Here is a 17,546-nt window from a genome sequence, read left to right on the forward strand (position 1 = left end):
GTGGAACAGCAGAGGTAAAAGAAGGTGCGGGGGTGAACGGGCTTCAAAATACGAAATTAAAGTTAAAATAAAATTTAACAAGGTTATATTTTCTTTTCAAAATCAAGAAATAACAAGCATGGCAGGTACACAGTATAAGGCAACAAAAGTACAATTACAGTATTTACAGGCTTTGGGCTTCGAGCCCCGGACTCACAATTCTTGAGCAATTAGCCCAACTTTACGATATACACAATTCAACAAAGGGGCAGAAGACCCCTATCATGCCCAGGAGCACTTGCTCCCAATTACACAGTAAAGCCTTCTCGAGGCGCGCAGGAAACAAAATTTTTAGAAAGAGCAATCTTCTCTTAAGTACGAGCCTATCCAAGGCCACACCAAATTCCACTTTCAAGTTGTCCTCCAAGGACACGAAAACAGGGGTAAAATACCCAACCTACTGAGGCCTATTAAGTAAGGAAAAGTTAATTACGTGGCCTCTAAAATACCACTTGAGAGGAGGCGTTCTTGCACTCCTAACACACTTTATATAAAACCTACTTGGCACTAGGCCGTTACTGCAAGGGCTAATCCCATACTAAAGAGGTGACTTTAGAATGAAACAATTTACATTACGTTAAGGAAGAAACGATTGTGAAAAATAAGTTCACCTCAATGCAATGTGAGTGGGAGCTCGAGAGGGTTAAGCACTCTCTATCCCAATATGTAGCTTAAAAGAGAATAGATACTAAATGTCTTTACATTTTAGGGAAAAGTTACATGGTGGAAAAGCTTCGGACCTGCCCCGAGAGTTAAACTGCTGAGCTAACAAGAAAAGAAGTTACTAAACGGCCATTACCTTGTGGATGAACTGCTGCCCGAAGAAAGAGGCGCTTCCCGCCCCCTGCTACGTACTTTACACACTGAAAGATGTTACTGAAGTGGCGCGGAGACCCGAAAATCAGCAGTTTATATACTCTCGCGGAAAGTTCGAGGCGTTTCAGGAATGAGAACACCCTCCCACAAAAATTTTATTGGTTAGGGTTAAGCAACATATCCCTGTTGAGGAAGATACACCCGATTGGTCATAAATTAATTAAAGAAATATGGGATTGGCTAAATTCAAAACAAGGGGAAAGAAAGGGTTATACAGCCAACTTAAACAATAACAGAAAGAAATTTAACAAGGAACAAACTTTTGAAATAAAAATTTCTCCAAAAAACAGTTCTTTCACTTCGCACTAGGGTGCACCATTGTAGTTCTTCAGTAGTGTCCTCTAGAAGAGAATGTTCACACTTCTTACTACAGGCAAGACAAAAATACATCGAAAACGACCCAGTTCAGAAACTTCAAAATTTCCAGGTAGTGACATCATCTGAGAAACTTGAAAATTAACACATTAGATAAAGTTCAGACTTCCTCCAGTAGGGGAGTTTCAACTGGCGCAAAGTTTGAATTAGCGACGTGGAGGTGTACCGCCCGGTACAAATACAATTGTAAATAAATGGTACAGATCTCTGTGCATGGCTATGAGTGTATTTATGGGTTGTTGTAAGAATGTAAAGGAGAGGGCATATATAAGTCCCTCGTAAGATGCCAACTGAAGTATGGTTCCAGTGTATGGAACCCTCACCAGGATTTCTGGATTCAAGAACTGGAAAGAATCCAAAGAAAAGCAGCTCGATTTGTTTTGGGTGATTTCCGACATAAGAGTAGCTTTACAGAAAGGTTGCAAAGTTTGGGCTGGGAAGACTTGAGAGAAAGGAGACGAGCTGCTCGACTAAGTGGTATGTGATGTAATGTTGATTCCCATAGGGAACCTGAAATATTCATCTGGAATGAGTAAATTTATAATTATATTATTAAGTGGTATGTTGCGGGGTGCCAGTGGAGAGATGGCGTGGAATGACGTTGGTAGACGAATAAGTTTGGTTGGTGTCTTTAAAAGTAGGAAGGATCACAATATGAAGATAAAGCTGGAATTCAAGAGGACAAATTGGGGCAAATATTTGTTTAAGACGGGGAGTTAGTGATAGGAACAACTTACCAAGGGAGATGTTCGATAAATTTCCAATTTCTTTGCAATTATTTAAGAAAAGGCTAGGAAAACAACGGATCTGCCACCTGGGCGACTGCCCTAAATGCAGATCAGTAGTGATTGATTGATTCAAGGGGAGCCCCATATTATCATACTCCCTTTTAAGCGATCCCTACAATATGTATTTGGAATATTTCATGGCTGATTCGTTGAATTCACAATGTGTAAATGAAGTTTGCACCTGTTTGTTCCTTTCCATTACCCTTTGTGTCTCTTTTCTTATTCTGTGTTTATCCAGTGTTGCTAGTTATTTTTTTAGCATCTGTATTCATTAAGGGTTATAAATTTCATATTGTTGGTCCGTATTGAACTGAGAATAACATATGAGTAACAACAAAGTAAAGGTTTCCACCTATTCAATACAAAATATATTCACAATATTTTAATATTAAATGGAACTAGTTTCGACCCATCTAGGGGTCATCATCAGCCACATCAAAGCAAAGATCACTCTTGACGAAATCCTAAGAACATGTTAATTTTAACAGTAAGATTATTATGGAATAACAAGTGAATGTGGTAAATGAAAAGAGATGATAGTATGGGACAGGTGAGTAATAGCTAATAAATATACAAGGAATATACATAAGAGGTTTGGAACAAAGTATTAAAGGGGGCTTAGTGTTGTAAATATATAATCATGGAAAACAGTAAGTCCTTATAATGAAGAATGCAATGTGAAATGACGCACATAAAATTATATATGGCTTAGGAAGAGTGGAGGTGTTTTAGGAGGGGAAGAGGGCTTAAGGTGGGGTTGAAGGGTGCGGAAGAAAGGGTAATTGTCTCGGAAAAGTACCTTTGATTAAATTTAGGATTGAGTTTTGGTTGGCTGCATTATTGTTTCTGAGGAAAGTGATAAATAGATCGAAGAGTATGTTGGGTTTCTCTGAGATTTCATTGAGATTGTGACTGGCATTAAAGTATTGGTCTAGGTGTATGTAGTAATTTTCCATTATGTCGAGTAAAGGGCCCTTGTTTGCTAATACGAGGATGTCCATGTCTTGTTCGATATTGGTGAAATTATGGTTATAATCTTGCATGTGTTGGCCGATGGCTGAAAACTTGTTGTATTTTATTGCGTTAGTGTGCTCGTGGTATCTGATATTGAAGTTTCTACCGGTTTGCCCGGTGTAGGTTTTTCCACAGGTGTTACATTTGATCTTATCAACTCCTGATTTTAAAAAAACTGCTGGTCCTGTTGACGTGTGAAGTATTGTGTAAAACGTTCATGTTCTTATAGTTGGTTTTGAAGGCTATTTTAACGCCTTGTTTCTTAAAGATATTGGTTAACTTGTAGATATCATTGTTGAATGTGAAGGTGGAAAATGTTAGAGAATTAGTTGTTTCTTTTTTTGAGGGTAGTTTTTGGGCGATTTTTATGTTTATTGATTATCCTTTCTATAAAATGGTTGCTGAAGCCGTTGAATTTTGCGATTCCGCGGATTGTGTTGAGTTCGTTCTTTAGATCTTTCTTGGACATAGGTATGTTGAAGGCTCGGTGAACTAGGCTGTTGTATGTGGCTCGTTTTGTGGGACCATTCGCCAAGATTCAGTGCAGTAGAAACTTCAATATCAGATACCACGAGCACACTAACGCAATAAAAAACAACAAGTTTTCAGCCATCGGCCAACACATGCAAGATTATAACCATAATTTCACCAATATCGAACAAGACATGGACATCCTCGTATTAGCAAACAAGGGCCCTTTACTCGACAGAATGGAAAATTACTACATACACCTAGACCAATACAGTAGAACCTCGATAATTCGAAATCGGTTAATTCAAAATCTTGCCCAATACGAAGAAGCTCTCGTTCCCGGAAACATGAGATACAGTTTTTCATGTTGTTTCAATTGTTTAATTCGAAATACGGATAATTCGTAATTCGAAGTACAATGTCGGCCCCATTACCGACATTCAGACTTTTAATTCGAAACTGCCTTTACATTTTAAAACAATAGTATGTTACAGAGTAATTTCAACTCGAAATTTATCCGCTCCGCGTCATAGTAGAACATGCATTCCGGATCGTGGAGGGGAAGCTTTCCGCACTTACACTCACTTCGGTGGGTCTACAGTGCGCTTCATGATTGCTAAGTTGAATGAAATCGGAATTCTTTTGTGTTCAACCTTTCAAGGAACGCCGTAATATCACGCAACATGCAGTGTGCGGGAAAACAGAATCTGCGAACACTGGCGATGTCGACAGTTGACGAAAAAACGTGGCAAATATAATAAATTCGTAGGCACCGATCAATATTGACATTGCCGGTGAAACTGCATTGCTTTATTTTAATGAGAGCCCACACGGTCTTATGGTTTTAAAGGAGAAATTGCCAGCCGGGAAATCGTACAGTGTGAGGGATGGCGGTCATAGTAGTGCGTTGCAATGCACATGGAAGCGAGATACTTTATCTCCTCGTCATAGGAAACTTCGATAAGCCACAATGTTTTAAGAGCGTCGGGCACTTTCCATGCCAGTACAAAGCATCTATAATAAAAATGCAAACAGTAAAGAAATCCAAAAAATAATGCATTTGCACAGGGGAACCGGCATAATTTATCCTCGTCTTTGAATTGTGCGATTTTTTTTCCTTTCGTTGCGTGAGGTTATGTTTGTCAGTGATTTATCCAAGTGAGAATTATTTGAACATTGTAAATGCATCTTGTTGGATACATTTCGGAAATAGTTTTTTCCATGGCATTTGAAAGGTTTAAACTGTGAATCGAGGTGATTGCATGTATTAATGGGTCTTAGAATACTTCGTGACGCGGCAAGTGTTTACATTTCTGAAGTGCGAGAGAAGTGCCATGGCGGGAAATCGTACAATGATAGAGTCATAAGAAAGTTCGATTTTAAGGGCATCGGGTACTTTCTGTGTAAATACAAGGCATCTAAAATGCATACAGTATAGTAATCCAATTAATAAAGCACTTGCGCATGGGAGCGAGCATAGACTTCTCCTCGTCTTTGAATCATGCTTTTTTTTTTCTTTTTCTTTTTTCTTTCTTTCGTTGGGTGAGGTTATGTTTACCAGTGAAATATCCATTGCATTATTTGAATATTGTAAATGCACCTTCTTGGATACATTTTGGAAATAGTTCTTTTTTCATAGCATTTGAAAGGTATAAACTGTGAATCAAGGTTAAATGCATGCAGTAACGAGCCTTTAGAATATTTTGTAACGCGGCAAGGGTTGGTACTTCTGAATTGCGAATTGGCTGTTAATTCAAAATCACGTAACTCGAAGTCCGATTTTTGAGTCCCAACGACTTCGAATTAACGAGGTTTTACTGTACTTTAATGCCAGTCACAATCTCAATGAAATCTCAGAGAAACCCAACATACTCTTGGATCTATTTATCACTTTCCTCAGAAACAATAATGCAGCCATCCAAAACTCAATCCTAAATTTAATCAGAGGTACTTTTCCGAGACAATTACCCTTTCTTCCGCACCCTTCAACCCCACCTTAAGCCCTCTTCCCCTCCTAAAACACCTCCACTCTTCCTAAGCCATATATAATTTTATGTGTGTCATTTCACATTGCATTCTTCATTTTAAGGACTTACTGTTTTCCATGATTATATATTTACAACACTAAGCCCCCTTTTATACTTTGTTCCAAACCTCTTATGTATATTCTTTGTATATTTATTAGCTATTACTCACCTGTCCCATACTATCATCTCTTTTCATTTACCACATTCACTTGTTATTCCATAATAATCTTACTGTTAAAATTAACATGTTCTTAGGATTTCGTCAAGAGTGATCTTTGCTTTGATGTGGCTGATGATGACCCCTAGATGGGTCGAAACTAGTTCCATTTAATATTAAAATATTGTGAATATATTTTGTATTGAATAGGTGGAAACCTTTACTGTGTTGTTACTCATATGTTCATCTGTATTTATCTTAACCTGTTGTCTAATCTCATTTCCTGTATTTGATTTGCTTATCATACACTTCCCACATCAGGAGAAAATGACTGTTCCTTAAGGTACATGTATCCGGGGTGGTGCTAAAGAACAGTCACTGCAGGTGAAAAGACGTGCTGTCATATGCTCCTAAAGACACTCTACAACGTTGGTTATCCTGACCTGTCTCCTAAACTACTGATTGAAGAGATATTCGCACACATTCGAAGGCTTCTATGAGAACCACACACAGGCTTTCTCAGAGGCTCGATTCTATGGAGGAGCTCTCCGTATCTGCCATCTCAATATCGAAGGCATCAGCAGATCAAAATGCAAAAAATTATGCACTATCCTTAGAGAGCACAAAGTAGATGTTGTATTACAGGAGATGCATGTGGGCAATGCAGACCAGCTTCAGGCATGTGGTTCAATCTCTGCATACCACATGATAGGTGCTACTTATCATGATCAATACAGTAAAACCTCGTTAATTCGAAGTCGTTGGGACTCAAAAATCGGACTTCGAATTACGTGATTTCGAATTAACCGCCAATTCGCAATTCAGAAGTACCAACCCTTGCTGCGTTACGAAATATTCTAAGGCCCGTTACTGCATGCAGTTAACCTTCATTCACAGTTTATACCTTTCAAATGCCATGAAAAAAGAACTATTTCCAAAATGTATCCAAAAAGGTGCATTTACAGTATTCAGATAATGCACTTGCATACCTCACCGGCAAATATAACCTCACGCAACGAAAGAAAGAAAGAAAGCAAGAAAAAAAAAAAAGCACGATTCAAAGACGAGGAGAAATCTATGCTGGCTCCCATGTGCAAGTGCTTTATTCATTGGAGTACTATACTGTATGCATTTTAGATGCCTTGTATTTACACAGAAGGTACCCGATGCCCTTAAAATGAAACTTTCCTATGACTCTATCCTTGTACGATTTCCCGCCATGGCACTTTTCTCGTACTTCAGAAATGTAAACACTTGCCGCGTCACAAAGTACGAGAGACCCATTAATACATGCAATCACCTCACAGTTTAAACCTTTCCAATGCCATAGAAAATCTATTTCCGAAATGTATCCAACAAGGTGCATTTACAATGTTCAAATAATGCACTTGGATAAATCACTGACGAACATAACCTCACGCAACGAAAGAAAAAAAAATCACACAATTCAAAGACGAGGATAAATTATGCTGGTTCCCCTGTGCAAATGCCTTATTTTTTGGATATCTGTACTGTTTGCATTTTTAGATGCTTTGTACTGGGATGGAAAGTGCCCGACGCCCTTATCGAACTTTTCTATGACGAGGGGATAAAGTTTCTCGCTTCCATGTGCATTGCAATTGCAACGCACTACAATGACCCCCATCCCCGACCCTTGTACGATTCTCCGGCTGGCACTTTCTCCTTTAAAACCATAAGACCGTTTGGGCTCGCATTAAAATAAAGCAATGCAGTTTCATCGGCAATGCCAGTATTGTTCGGTGCCTACGAATTTATTATATGAGCCACGCTTTTTCGTCAACTGTCGGCATCGCTAGTGTTCGCGCATTCTGTTTTCCCGCACACTGCCTGTTGCGTGATATTACGGCGTTCCTGAAAAGGTTGAATAGAAAAGAATTCCGATTTCATTCAACTTGGCAATCATGAAGCGCACTGTAGACCCACCGAAGTGAGTGTAAGTTCGGAAAGCTACCCCTCCACGTTCCGGAACACGCGTTCTATTATGACGCGGATAAATTTCGAGTTGAAATTACTCTGTAACATACTATTGTTTTAAAATGTAATGGCAGTTTTGAATTAAAAGTCTGAATTTCGGTAATGGGGCCGACATTGTACTTCGAATGACGAATTATCCATATTTCGAAATAAACAATTTAAATAACATGCTAAACTGTATCTCATGTTTTCGGGAACGAGAGCTTCTTCGAATTACGTGGGACTTTGAATTAACCGATTTCGAATTATCGAGGTTCTACTGTATACCACAGCTACCTATGTCCGAAAGTTAATACCTAATGCCCAACTCATTGCAATAATCTCTCATCACTATGATTCTTCAGCAATAACAATCAAAATGGGCAACTTCAGCATAACAAATACAGTTTTTACAAGTCACCAAATACATCATGGCCTGTGATAGTTTGCTGCCAACCACCTCACATCTGGCTATCATAGGATATTTCAACAGTCATCATACCAGCTGGGGATACAGACAGTTTAATTCACATGGTACTGAAGTGATCAACTGGACCGGAGCACACAATCTGTACCTAGTGTACGATCCTAAAAATAAACGCACGTTCCATTCAGCCAGATGGAAATGTTAAACAAATCCAGACCTGAGCTTTGTCACAACTGACGATGTAGGTTTACCTCTGCCAACAAACCTCTGTCGATAAATTTCCACACAGTCGGCAGAGGTCCATCATCCTGGAAGTAGGATGAAGATGGCAATCATTGCAAATTCACTACCCCCACGATGGAATTTTTCCAAAGCCAACTGGGACCAATTTTCTAAAGACCTAGACAGCAACATCCGTTGGATCATTCCCATCCTTGGTAAATACCAAACGTTAATCAGTGTAATGGTCTCAACCGCCAAAAAGCACTTACCAAGAAGCTTTAGAAAACAATACATACCATGTTGGAGTGACACTAGTGAGCTTGAAAAATGAAAACCTACAACCTGTTTTCCAGTCATTGACCAGGTCAGGGATGGAATGAATGAAGCAGATATAGGCTATTAGTACGATGGGGTCGCCACTCCCAAAGTGATTTAGTAATGACTGATAGATGCTATGAAATGAGAATGGAGAGTGTTGCTGGAAAGAATGATGACAGGGAAAACCGGAGTACCCGGAGAAAAACCTGTCCCGTCTCCGCTTTGTCCAGCACAAATCTCACATGGAGTGACCGGGATTTGAACCACAGTATCCAGTGGTGAGAGGCCGACGCGCTGCCGTCTGAGCCACGGAGGCTCCTACTAGTGAGCTTCTCTATCAATATTTTCTACGGTGTGATCAGATAGAAGTTGCAGATGATCTAATTAGCAGTCTGGAGAAGGACAGAAGGGCATGCTGGACAAAAACAGCTGAGGAACTAGATTTTAAGCGTTCAAGTAAAATGGCTTGGAGCCTTGTAAGAAATTAGGGAGGCCATTCCCACAAGCACCTCCAGAAGTCAAACTAGATAGAACAGCAGACCGAATCATTCAGATCTCCAGGGCTAAATCGGACAAAGCACACTCCAAAGCAATCAGAAGAGACCGAGGAAAACTAAGAAAATTTTGCTCCTCTGTACTGGATCTAGCATTATCATTCACCATGGATGAAGTTACAGTAGCCCTTCAAAGCTTCAGAACGGGAAAGGCACCAGGCTTTGAAAACATTGCCGGGCTGAGTGGCTCAGACGGTTGAGGCGCTGGCCTTCTAATCCCAAGTAGCCAGGTTTGACCCTGGCTCAGTCTGGTGGTATTTGAAGGAGCACAGATATGTCAGCCAGTGTCTGTAAATTTACTGGCACACAAAAGAACTCCTGCAGGACTAAATTCTGGCACCTCGGCATCTAAAGCCAGCTTGTTCTGCGGGGAAGATCTTGAAAATGGTTGGACTGATTCTGTTGTAAATCAGTGTTTCCAGTAGCTTGTAGTTTGAGCTTAATAATGAAATATGCAAGAATTTTCAACTTACCGTGTTTTTATGGCTATTTTGTCTTGAATTTTGAGTTTTATTTTTCACTTATTTAAATGATAGGTTTTTCCATTTCTTGAATAAAGTTACATGCTACATACTATTAAACTGCAGAATCTGTTCTAAAACTTAATGTAAATAACATCATTTTTGAAAAAAAAAAATTGTGGTAACTGTTAGCATTTAATCCATTGGATACAGATTGCAGGTTTACATACTGGCACTACAGAATATAAAGCTGGCACTTGTAGGGGTGAAATCATTACTCTTTAAGATCTGTAATTTCCTTCAGATAAAAGAAAAAAACACTGGGAGCATGAAACAAAACTTTGTTTAAACTCTTCCATAATGGAAATGAAGATATATGCAGCAAGCAGTGCATTATTTTTGAGGATTGCTACTTTTTGGTGCCAGAAACGACATGTTTTGTATCTTACACTATTTCAGTTTCTTTTTGGATAAACTTCTCTTGGAAGCCGATGACCTGCGATGTTAGGCCCCTTAAAACAACAAGCAAGGAAGAAGCAAACTTCTCTTGGTTAATAAGCAACTTTTGAAGATCCTTGCATTTAGTGTAGTCAGATATGTACACCAGTGCATTTGGAACCGTTTTACTCCTTTGGACATGTAAATTAATTGGCCTTTACTTTCTGAGCCTACGTTGTCAGATTTGATTCCAGTGGTATTTGAAAGGCTGCCAGCCTTGTGTCAGTGGGTTTCTTGACATGTAAAAGAATTCCTGCTGGCAAAATTCCAGTACCCTGGGTCTCCAAAAACTTGAAAAGCAATTAGTAAGATGTAACACTGTTACTGATTAACCCCTTAAGTGTAGATTACTGGTTTTGTAGTAATGTAACATCCAAAGTGAGAAGTAACTTATTGCTGACAAGGGGTTGAGATGTAGGAAACAAAAAAGCTGTGTGTATTAGATGATGTTTGTGTCTTGTTTTAAGTTCATTAAATTTAACTGTGCAAATTGTTACTGCTAATTTATATACAGTGAGTGTAAAAAGTATTTGTACGACTCCGCATATTTTAGAAAATAATGAATTTGTCATACGTTTACGTAGGTTTATGGACTGAAAAAAATCATTCATATAGTATTATTGAAATACATTTATTCATTCCATGAACAATTTAAAACAAAACGTCGTAAACTTGTAAAAAATTCAGACAATAAATTTCCATTTGAGGACCTGCAAAACGTATTCGTACGACCCCCATTTTCGCGACTAAAATTAGCCCTCCGCTCCCTGCTAATGATGTGCATGCTGCTGCGGCTCGGATGTATCCCATTAACTCATTTCGACTCGGATTTTGACAGGACACCGTTCGAGTACATTCATACGTCAGAATGGGGCGAAAGAGCCTGGAAACTATTCCCAGCGAACGAAAAGTCATCATCTGCCTTCACAACAGACATGGTTGCTGAAAAGGATCGCGGAAGCAGTCGGGAGGCCTAAGTCATCCGTGCAGTTGATCGTTGACCGCTTTTCTGAGACAAAAAGCTAAATAGCAAGCCTAGAACTGGACGTCCCCGGGCCCTGACCCAGGCAGGCACTTCGTTGTCCGAGAAGTGAAGAAAAATCCGCAATGCAGTGCCCCGAAAATTGCTGCTGAGCTGGAACGGCGAGGTGCGAGTGTGAGTGAGTAGATAGTGCACAACACCCTTCGACAAAAATACTTACACAGGTGTCGGGGACGAAAGAAGTTCTATGCGAGTAAGATTACTCTTCTGAAACAGCTACGTTTTGCCACGAAGCACTGAAACACAGGTTTGAGGGTCTCCAACAGGACTGTCTGGATTGATGGGAGCAAGTACATCATATACGGGTCAGACGGGAGCCTCTGAGTGTGGCGGCAACCGCAAACTGAACTACAACAGCGGAATCTGATTCCTGCTGAGACACATGGGGTTAGTTCAGTGATGGTGTGCAGGTGTATGAGAGCTAAGGGAGTGGGAAATGTTAATTTCATTGAAGACAAGATGGACCATCGAATGTACATCAATATCTTGAAGCAAAACTTACCTGCCAGTGTTGATAAACGAATGTACATCAATATCTTGAAGCAAAACTTACCTGCCAGTGTTGATAAAATGGAACTGGGAAGTGATTGCCTTTTTCAACAGGACAATGATCTGAAACATAAAGCTAGAGATACCCTGCTTTGGTTGTTGTACAACACTCCCAAATGCTTAGAAACCCTCCCCATTCCCCTGACCTAAACCCAATTAACATTCAATGGACTTATTTATTTTCTCTGCTACCTTACAAGAAAAATTAGGTCTACACGCATTTCAAATGAGGGATTTACAAAATGCTCTCGCGGAGGAATGGGGAAAAAATACCTCCTTCCTACTGTACTAATTTAGTAAAATCAATGCCAATTGCAACCAAGCTGTCATAGCCGCCAAGGGTAATCCTAAATATTGATATCCATGGAGTGGCGGAGAAATGTACAGAAGACAGGGGTCGTACGAATACTTTTTGTTGGTGGCAAGAGGGATATTATTTGTTTCTTACCTTTTTACAAGTTTTCGACAAGGTTTTGTTTTCATATTGTTTATGGAATGAATAAAGGTATTTGAATACTACATGAATTATTTTTTTCAATCTGTAAACCTACCTAAATGCATAAAAAATTCATTATTTTCAAAAATATGCGGGGTCGTACAAATACTTTTTACACTCGCTGTGCTTCTCAAAGTTGAGTTTATGCAATGTAAAAGGATGTCCGAAGTAGATGTCCTGCATTTCATTTCTAGACCGGTCATTACTGGAGCCATTTGCAATTGTTAAATTTTAGAAGAAAAATAAATGTTATCAAAGGCACTCTGATATGCATGTAATTTAGTATGTGTAGAAGTAGAAGTTGCTAATCGGGAGTAGGGGCACGATATCTGAAAAATTTATCGAGTTCTGCAGGTCAAATCTTTGATTATTGATGTTGCACTTTCTACCTTGAAATCCTCAATGTTTTAAAAATGATCTGCAGTGATTTTCTTTAACATTCAATAAACTTATTTATTTTTTCTGCTACACAATATTAATTGGCATTAAGTATAATTTGTCTTTTAGGCAACCTCTAAATTTATCAAGTGTTACTATGTAATGAATATATTTGTACACCTTGATGTATTTTACTTTTATCACAAGAATTTTTTATTTTATATTAAACAGGGGTGCCCAGGGTCCTGAACCATCACCAGCTTCTGCAGAGCTAGCCCAAGAATTACTACCGCATATACTACAATTGACAGAAACAATTATCGCCTGTAGCAGGTAGGATATACAATAGTGCACTGAAATAAAAGTAGTGTGATATGGAGTCCTATTGTATGGTTAAAAGAAATTTCATAGTCCCAAAACTAACAACAACAGATTTTACTGCTTTTCTCTACATATTTTCATCTATAATTTGTGTGGAGTTATCTAAAATCTTTAAACAAGTGTGTAAGGTATCCGCTCACATGGAAAGTTCAGGAGAGATTTAGGTGGGGAGTCAGTATGAGTCACTGGGTACAACAGCAGAGGGAAGAGGGGGGACAGTGAGGTGTTACAAAGGAGGACAGTAAGAGGGCAGGGAGAGGTAGGAAAGGGGAACTTAGAGTACAGGATAAGAAGGATTAGAACAGGGTCATAAGATTTGAGACAAGGGATGATGTAGTGGGTTCTGCAGCCATGAGCATAGGATTACGCCCATTTATATTTAGGTCTGTTAGTCAAATTAGCCAAAGTGGGCAGATATCAAATTTCTCAAATAGTGTATCGGTCACAATTTGACACCCAACTTTCTTAAAGGCGTTTTTAAAAGACATTGTTCTTCTTTTCAAGTTACAAAGACCCAAACTGGAACAAATAAGATTTGGCTGACAGAAGAGTTTAGATTTTTGTACAAGGAAAAATCCTTTCTTATTCATAGATTATATGAGAGACACCTTGATATTAAAAGTTTTCTTTCGGATGCTCACTGGGACATTTTTCAAACTCAAGTTGGCAATAGATTTATTGTATTATCCAAGAAACAACAAACTCTGGAGAAAATGCTGCACATGTTAATGAACTCCAAACTCAATAATAGCTATGCTAAGAAACCAGCACCGGGGGAGTTGGCTGTGCGCGTAGAGGCGTGCGACTGTAGCTTGCATCCGGGAGATAGTAGGTTCGAATCCCTCTATCGGCAGCCCTGAAAATGGTTTTCCGTGGTTTCCCATTTTCACACCAGGCAAATGCTGGGGTTGTACCTTAATTAAGGCCACGGCCGCTTCCTTCCAACTCCTAAGCCTTTCCTATCCCATCGTCGCCATAAGACCTATCTGTGTCGGTGCGACGTAAAGCCCCTAGCAATAAAAAAAGAAATCAGCAAAACCATTAACATGCCCAATCAATTTCACCCTCCGATCATAAATGTGTCCAAGGTATCATTGAATGATGATGAAAGTTCCATTTTAGCCAGGGGTCCTAAACACAATTGGCCTAATTTTAACATACATACAGCCTTCACTACAAAAGTAGAAGCAGAATTAGCCATTAGAAAATTGCCAGCAGAAAAACGGGATAAGTAAGAATTAAGTAAAAAGAAAATTGAACAATATTCTTAACCTAAAAAACAAATGAACTCCCCTAATTTAACCCCTTACTTCTCCTAATAACAACAGTTAATATTCAATTCTTGTACAGAAACAAATACATGCACTCAAAAAGAAGGTTATTGATAATAATCTTATCATTACGAAAGCTGATAAGGGTAACACCAGTGTTATAATGGATAAAAATGAATATATAAGCAAAACAAATAAATTTTTGAAGATAGTTAATTTTTTCAGTAAAGAAGAAACCTACCCTGAGAATCCCACATCAACTTAAGCAGACTCTCGAGAATACTTCATACTTATTAACAGATCAAGAAACAACTAAACTAATTAGTATGAACCCAGGCCTACCCACCACCAAATCCCTCCCCAAGATACATAAACCGGCGTACCCATAAACTCGATCATTAGCTATAGACCGAGTCCTTTGTATAAAGCGTCACAATTCATTCACAACTTTTTAAGAAGGGACTATCGATTTTTGTCTAAAAAATCCATTAAAACGCTAAACAATTGTTCGACAAATTAAAAAGTTTAGTTCATTATCCTATTATACAAATTTCCTAGGTGTACCCTATCATTCAAAATAATTTAAGCAAATATAGCAGCCTAAGTAAATTAGAAATACAGGATATCAGGTCTATCCTTAAATCAGTTATAAACAACAATTACAGTAGAACCTCGATTATGTGTTCCTGGAAACTACGTTTCCCCAAATTATTCGCTCAAATTATGTGATCCCGCGAGCATCCTAATTAAATCACGTTGTAAAAATCCTGCATTATCCGTTCCTCGAAGAAACTATTTCCCGGATCAACCGTCCAGAAATTTCAGTCCCATCAACGCTAAATCCTGGATCACATGTTTTTCAAGAAACTGTATCTCACGAAAGGATGGCTACGTCATATTTATGGATCTTGGTGTTAACGTCCCATCATTGCGATAATTTTTTTAATAGAGGAAGTACTGTACTGGAAAAGCGATCGGTGGTGAACTTGCATGAGGGACCATCTTAGCATCGCATTCGGGTGGTATTGTTAAGAGAATCCTCGGATCTCATAATGCAGAGTGTGGCCACAACAATTGGAAGGAGACAGAGTGCATTTCGACAGCTCTACTTGAAGACGGAAAGAGTTTCGTCAAATGTTTGTATTTACAAAACGTCTTACATTATGTCCAGGGTTAGATTTTTTTTTTTTTTTTTCCCCCCTGTCGTATCGCCGAACAGATTTTGGGCACTTCCCTCAGGGTATTGTATAGTCGCTGGGCTTTCAGGCAGGAATTGAAACGGCTCCTCCTTAACATATATTTAGTATTTGAATAACATCATATACGATTGTTATCGAGACCAGAACAGATGTTGTAGTAATGCCGTGGAAGGTTTTGGGATTGCCTATTACTGGTTTGGTCCCAATGTAAGACTGGAAATTTCATTTTTTTGTGTTAAAATGTTATTAAAACCGCAGTAGTTTTATTTGAGCGCGTTACATTTAAAAAGTTTGCAGCATTTCACACTCGCACAGACTTGTACAGCGAGTGTGCTTTCCAGCTGAGCTTGAGGTCACGAATAACCGTAATTTCTGAAGTTCTGATGATTTTTTCTCTTTCCAATTTGATTGTGTTTAGCGACGGGCAGAATTGGATTTAATGCATTCGAGGACTTTCGAGAATCGATACTTACATTCGAAACCATATTCTCGAGTTTATCATAATCTTTAAACGTTGATGTAGGCCTTATTTTCGCGGTACAAGATTTCCATCAACTGACTACAAACTGTATACCGGTGACCAAATTAAAATGGAAGATTAAAAAAAAAATTTCATCATCATGTTAGGTGCTTATTAGATTTGGTTTTCCGTGGTTTCCCATTTTCACACCAGGCAAATGCTGGGGCTGTACCTTAATTAAGGCCACGGCTGCTTCCTTCCCACTCCTAGCCCTTTCCTGTCCCATCGTCGCCATAAGACCTATCTGTGTCGGTGCGACGTAAAGCAACTAGCAAAAAAAAAAAAAAAAAAAAAAAAAAAAAAAAAAAAAAAAAAATTTATTAGATTAGAGAATTAAAAACTACTTGTGGTCGATTGTTGTTTGTCTTGGCGTAATTAGAAAAATTGTTGAAGAGTTTGGCTGATCAAATTTGCTGAACTGAAAGAAGTTTTCACGGGAAACTGACAAAGTTTCCCTGGTAAAACTGAATCTGAAGTACAGAGATTTTTAACTCGCGCACCGTTCATTAATGTTTGAAGCTGGCACCGTGGTCTAACTTGCCTGCCTCACCCGGAGTGCCCAGGTTTGACTCCCGACCAGGTCACGCATATTTACCTGCAATTGAGGGCTGGTTGCAGGTTCACTCATTCTACGATTACCTTTAATTGAGGAACTATTGAATTGTGAGATGGCGACCTCTGTCTAGAGAGCCAGGAATAGCCAGGAATAATGGCCGAGAGGATTTGTCACATGTTTCCCATGTTTCACCTCGTAATCTGGAGGCTAACGGGATAAGCAGCAGTCGCTTGGTAGGTGGAAGGTCCATTGGGAATGTGGTTTTGTTTGTTTGTTTGTTTGGTTTAGGAGTGTTTGTAAGATAATAATAATACATATTTCATTGTTGTGACATTTAGGGCTTGTACTACGCACGCACTTACAGGCATCACGATACCACGTGTTGGCATAAAATTGAAAGTTATTTTTATTTTGACCTTTATACGCACTAAACATTGTATTAATCTGTCAGTCGTAATTATTACATCGCATTATTAGAACGTAGCACAAGGATGAGGAGACATGAAATAAAATTCTCGCGGGGAAAGAAACTGTTTACGTTCAGATGTGCTAGTGTTGCTGCTGCGCCTTTATCACTCGCACGTAATACCCCAGTACTTTCCCATGCACTCATTTCTGCAACTTCGAACCTGCTTTTCTTTTCTTCATTACCTTTAGCATGAAGAGGATTAAAGCAGGAAATAAAACTCAATATCGGCTTGTCCATGCGGTACTTGCGAAACAGCCAGAAACTACGCTGATGGCTGTGATTAGTAGGAATGCAGGGGCGATATAGGCTTATGAATAGGTTCTAAGAATCTCTAAGAATAAGTTGCCAATGTCCCATCTTCTGCTGTTAACTTGAAGATGTTTTTTTTCCAAGTTGCTTTACGTCGCACCGACACAGATAGGTCGGGACAGGAAAGGGCTAGGAATGGGAAGGAAGCGGCCGTGGCCTTAATTAAGGTACAACC

At 39.1% G+C, this 17,546-nt stretch overlaps 1 protein-coding gene across 1 annotated transcript in view; it reads left to right on the plus strand.

The window, feature by feature from the left end:
- The window catches only part of poe (E3 ubiquitin-protein ligase-like protein poe), a 797,274-nt gene that overhangs the window by 213,745 nt on the left and 565,983 nt on the right, over positions 1-17,546 (plus strand). The window contains exon 21 of the mRNA XM_067137373.2: positions 12,898-12,999. Within this exon, the coding sequence (XP_066993474.2) occupies positions 12,898-12,999 (102 nt within the window). The remainder of the gene's footprint in view (positions 1-12,897; positions 13,000-17,546) is intronic.

This window comes from Anabrus simplex, chromosome 1 (genome assembly GCF_040414725.1).
Source record: "Anabrus simplex isolate iqAnaSimp1 chromosome 1, ASM4041472v1, whole genome shotgun sequence".
Classification (NCBI taxonomy): domain Eukaryota; kingdom Metazoa; phylum Arthropoda; class Insecta; order Orthoptera; family Tettigoniidae; genus Anabrus; species Anabrus simplex.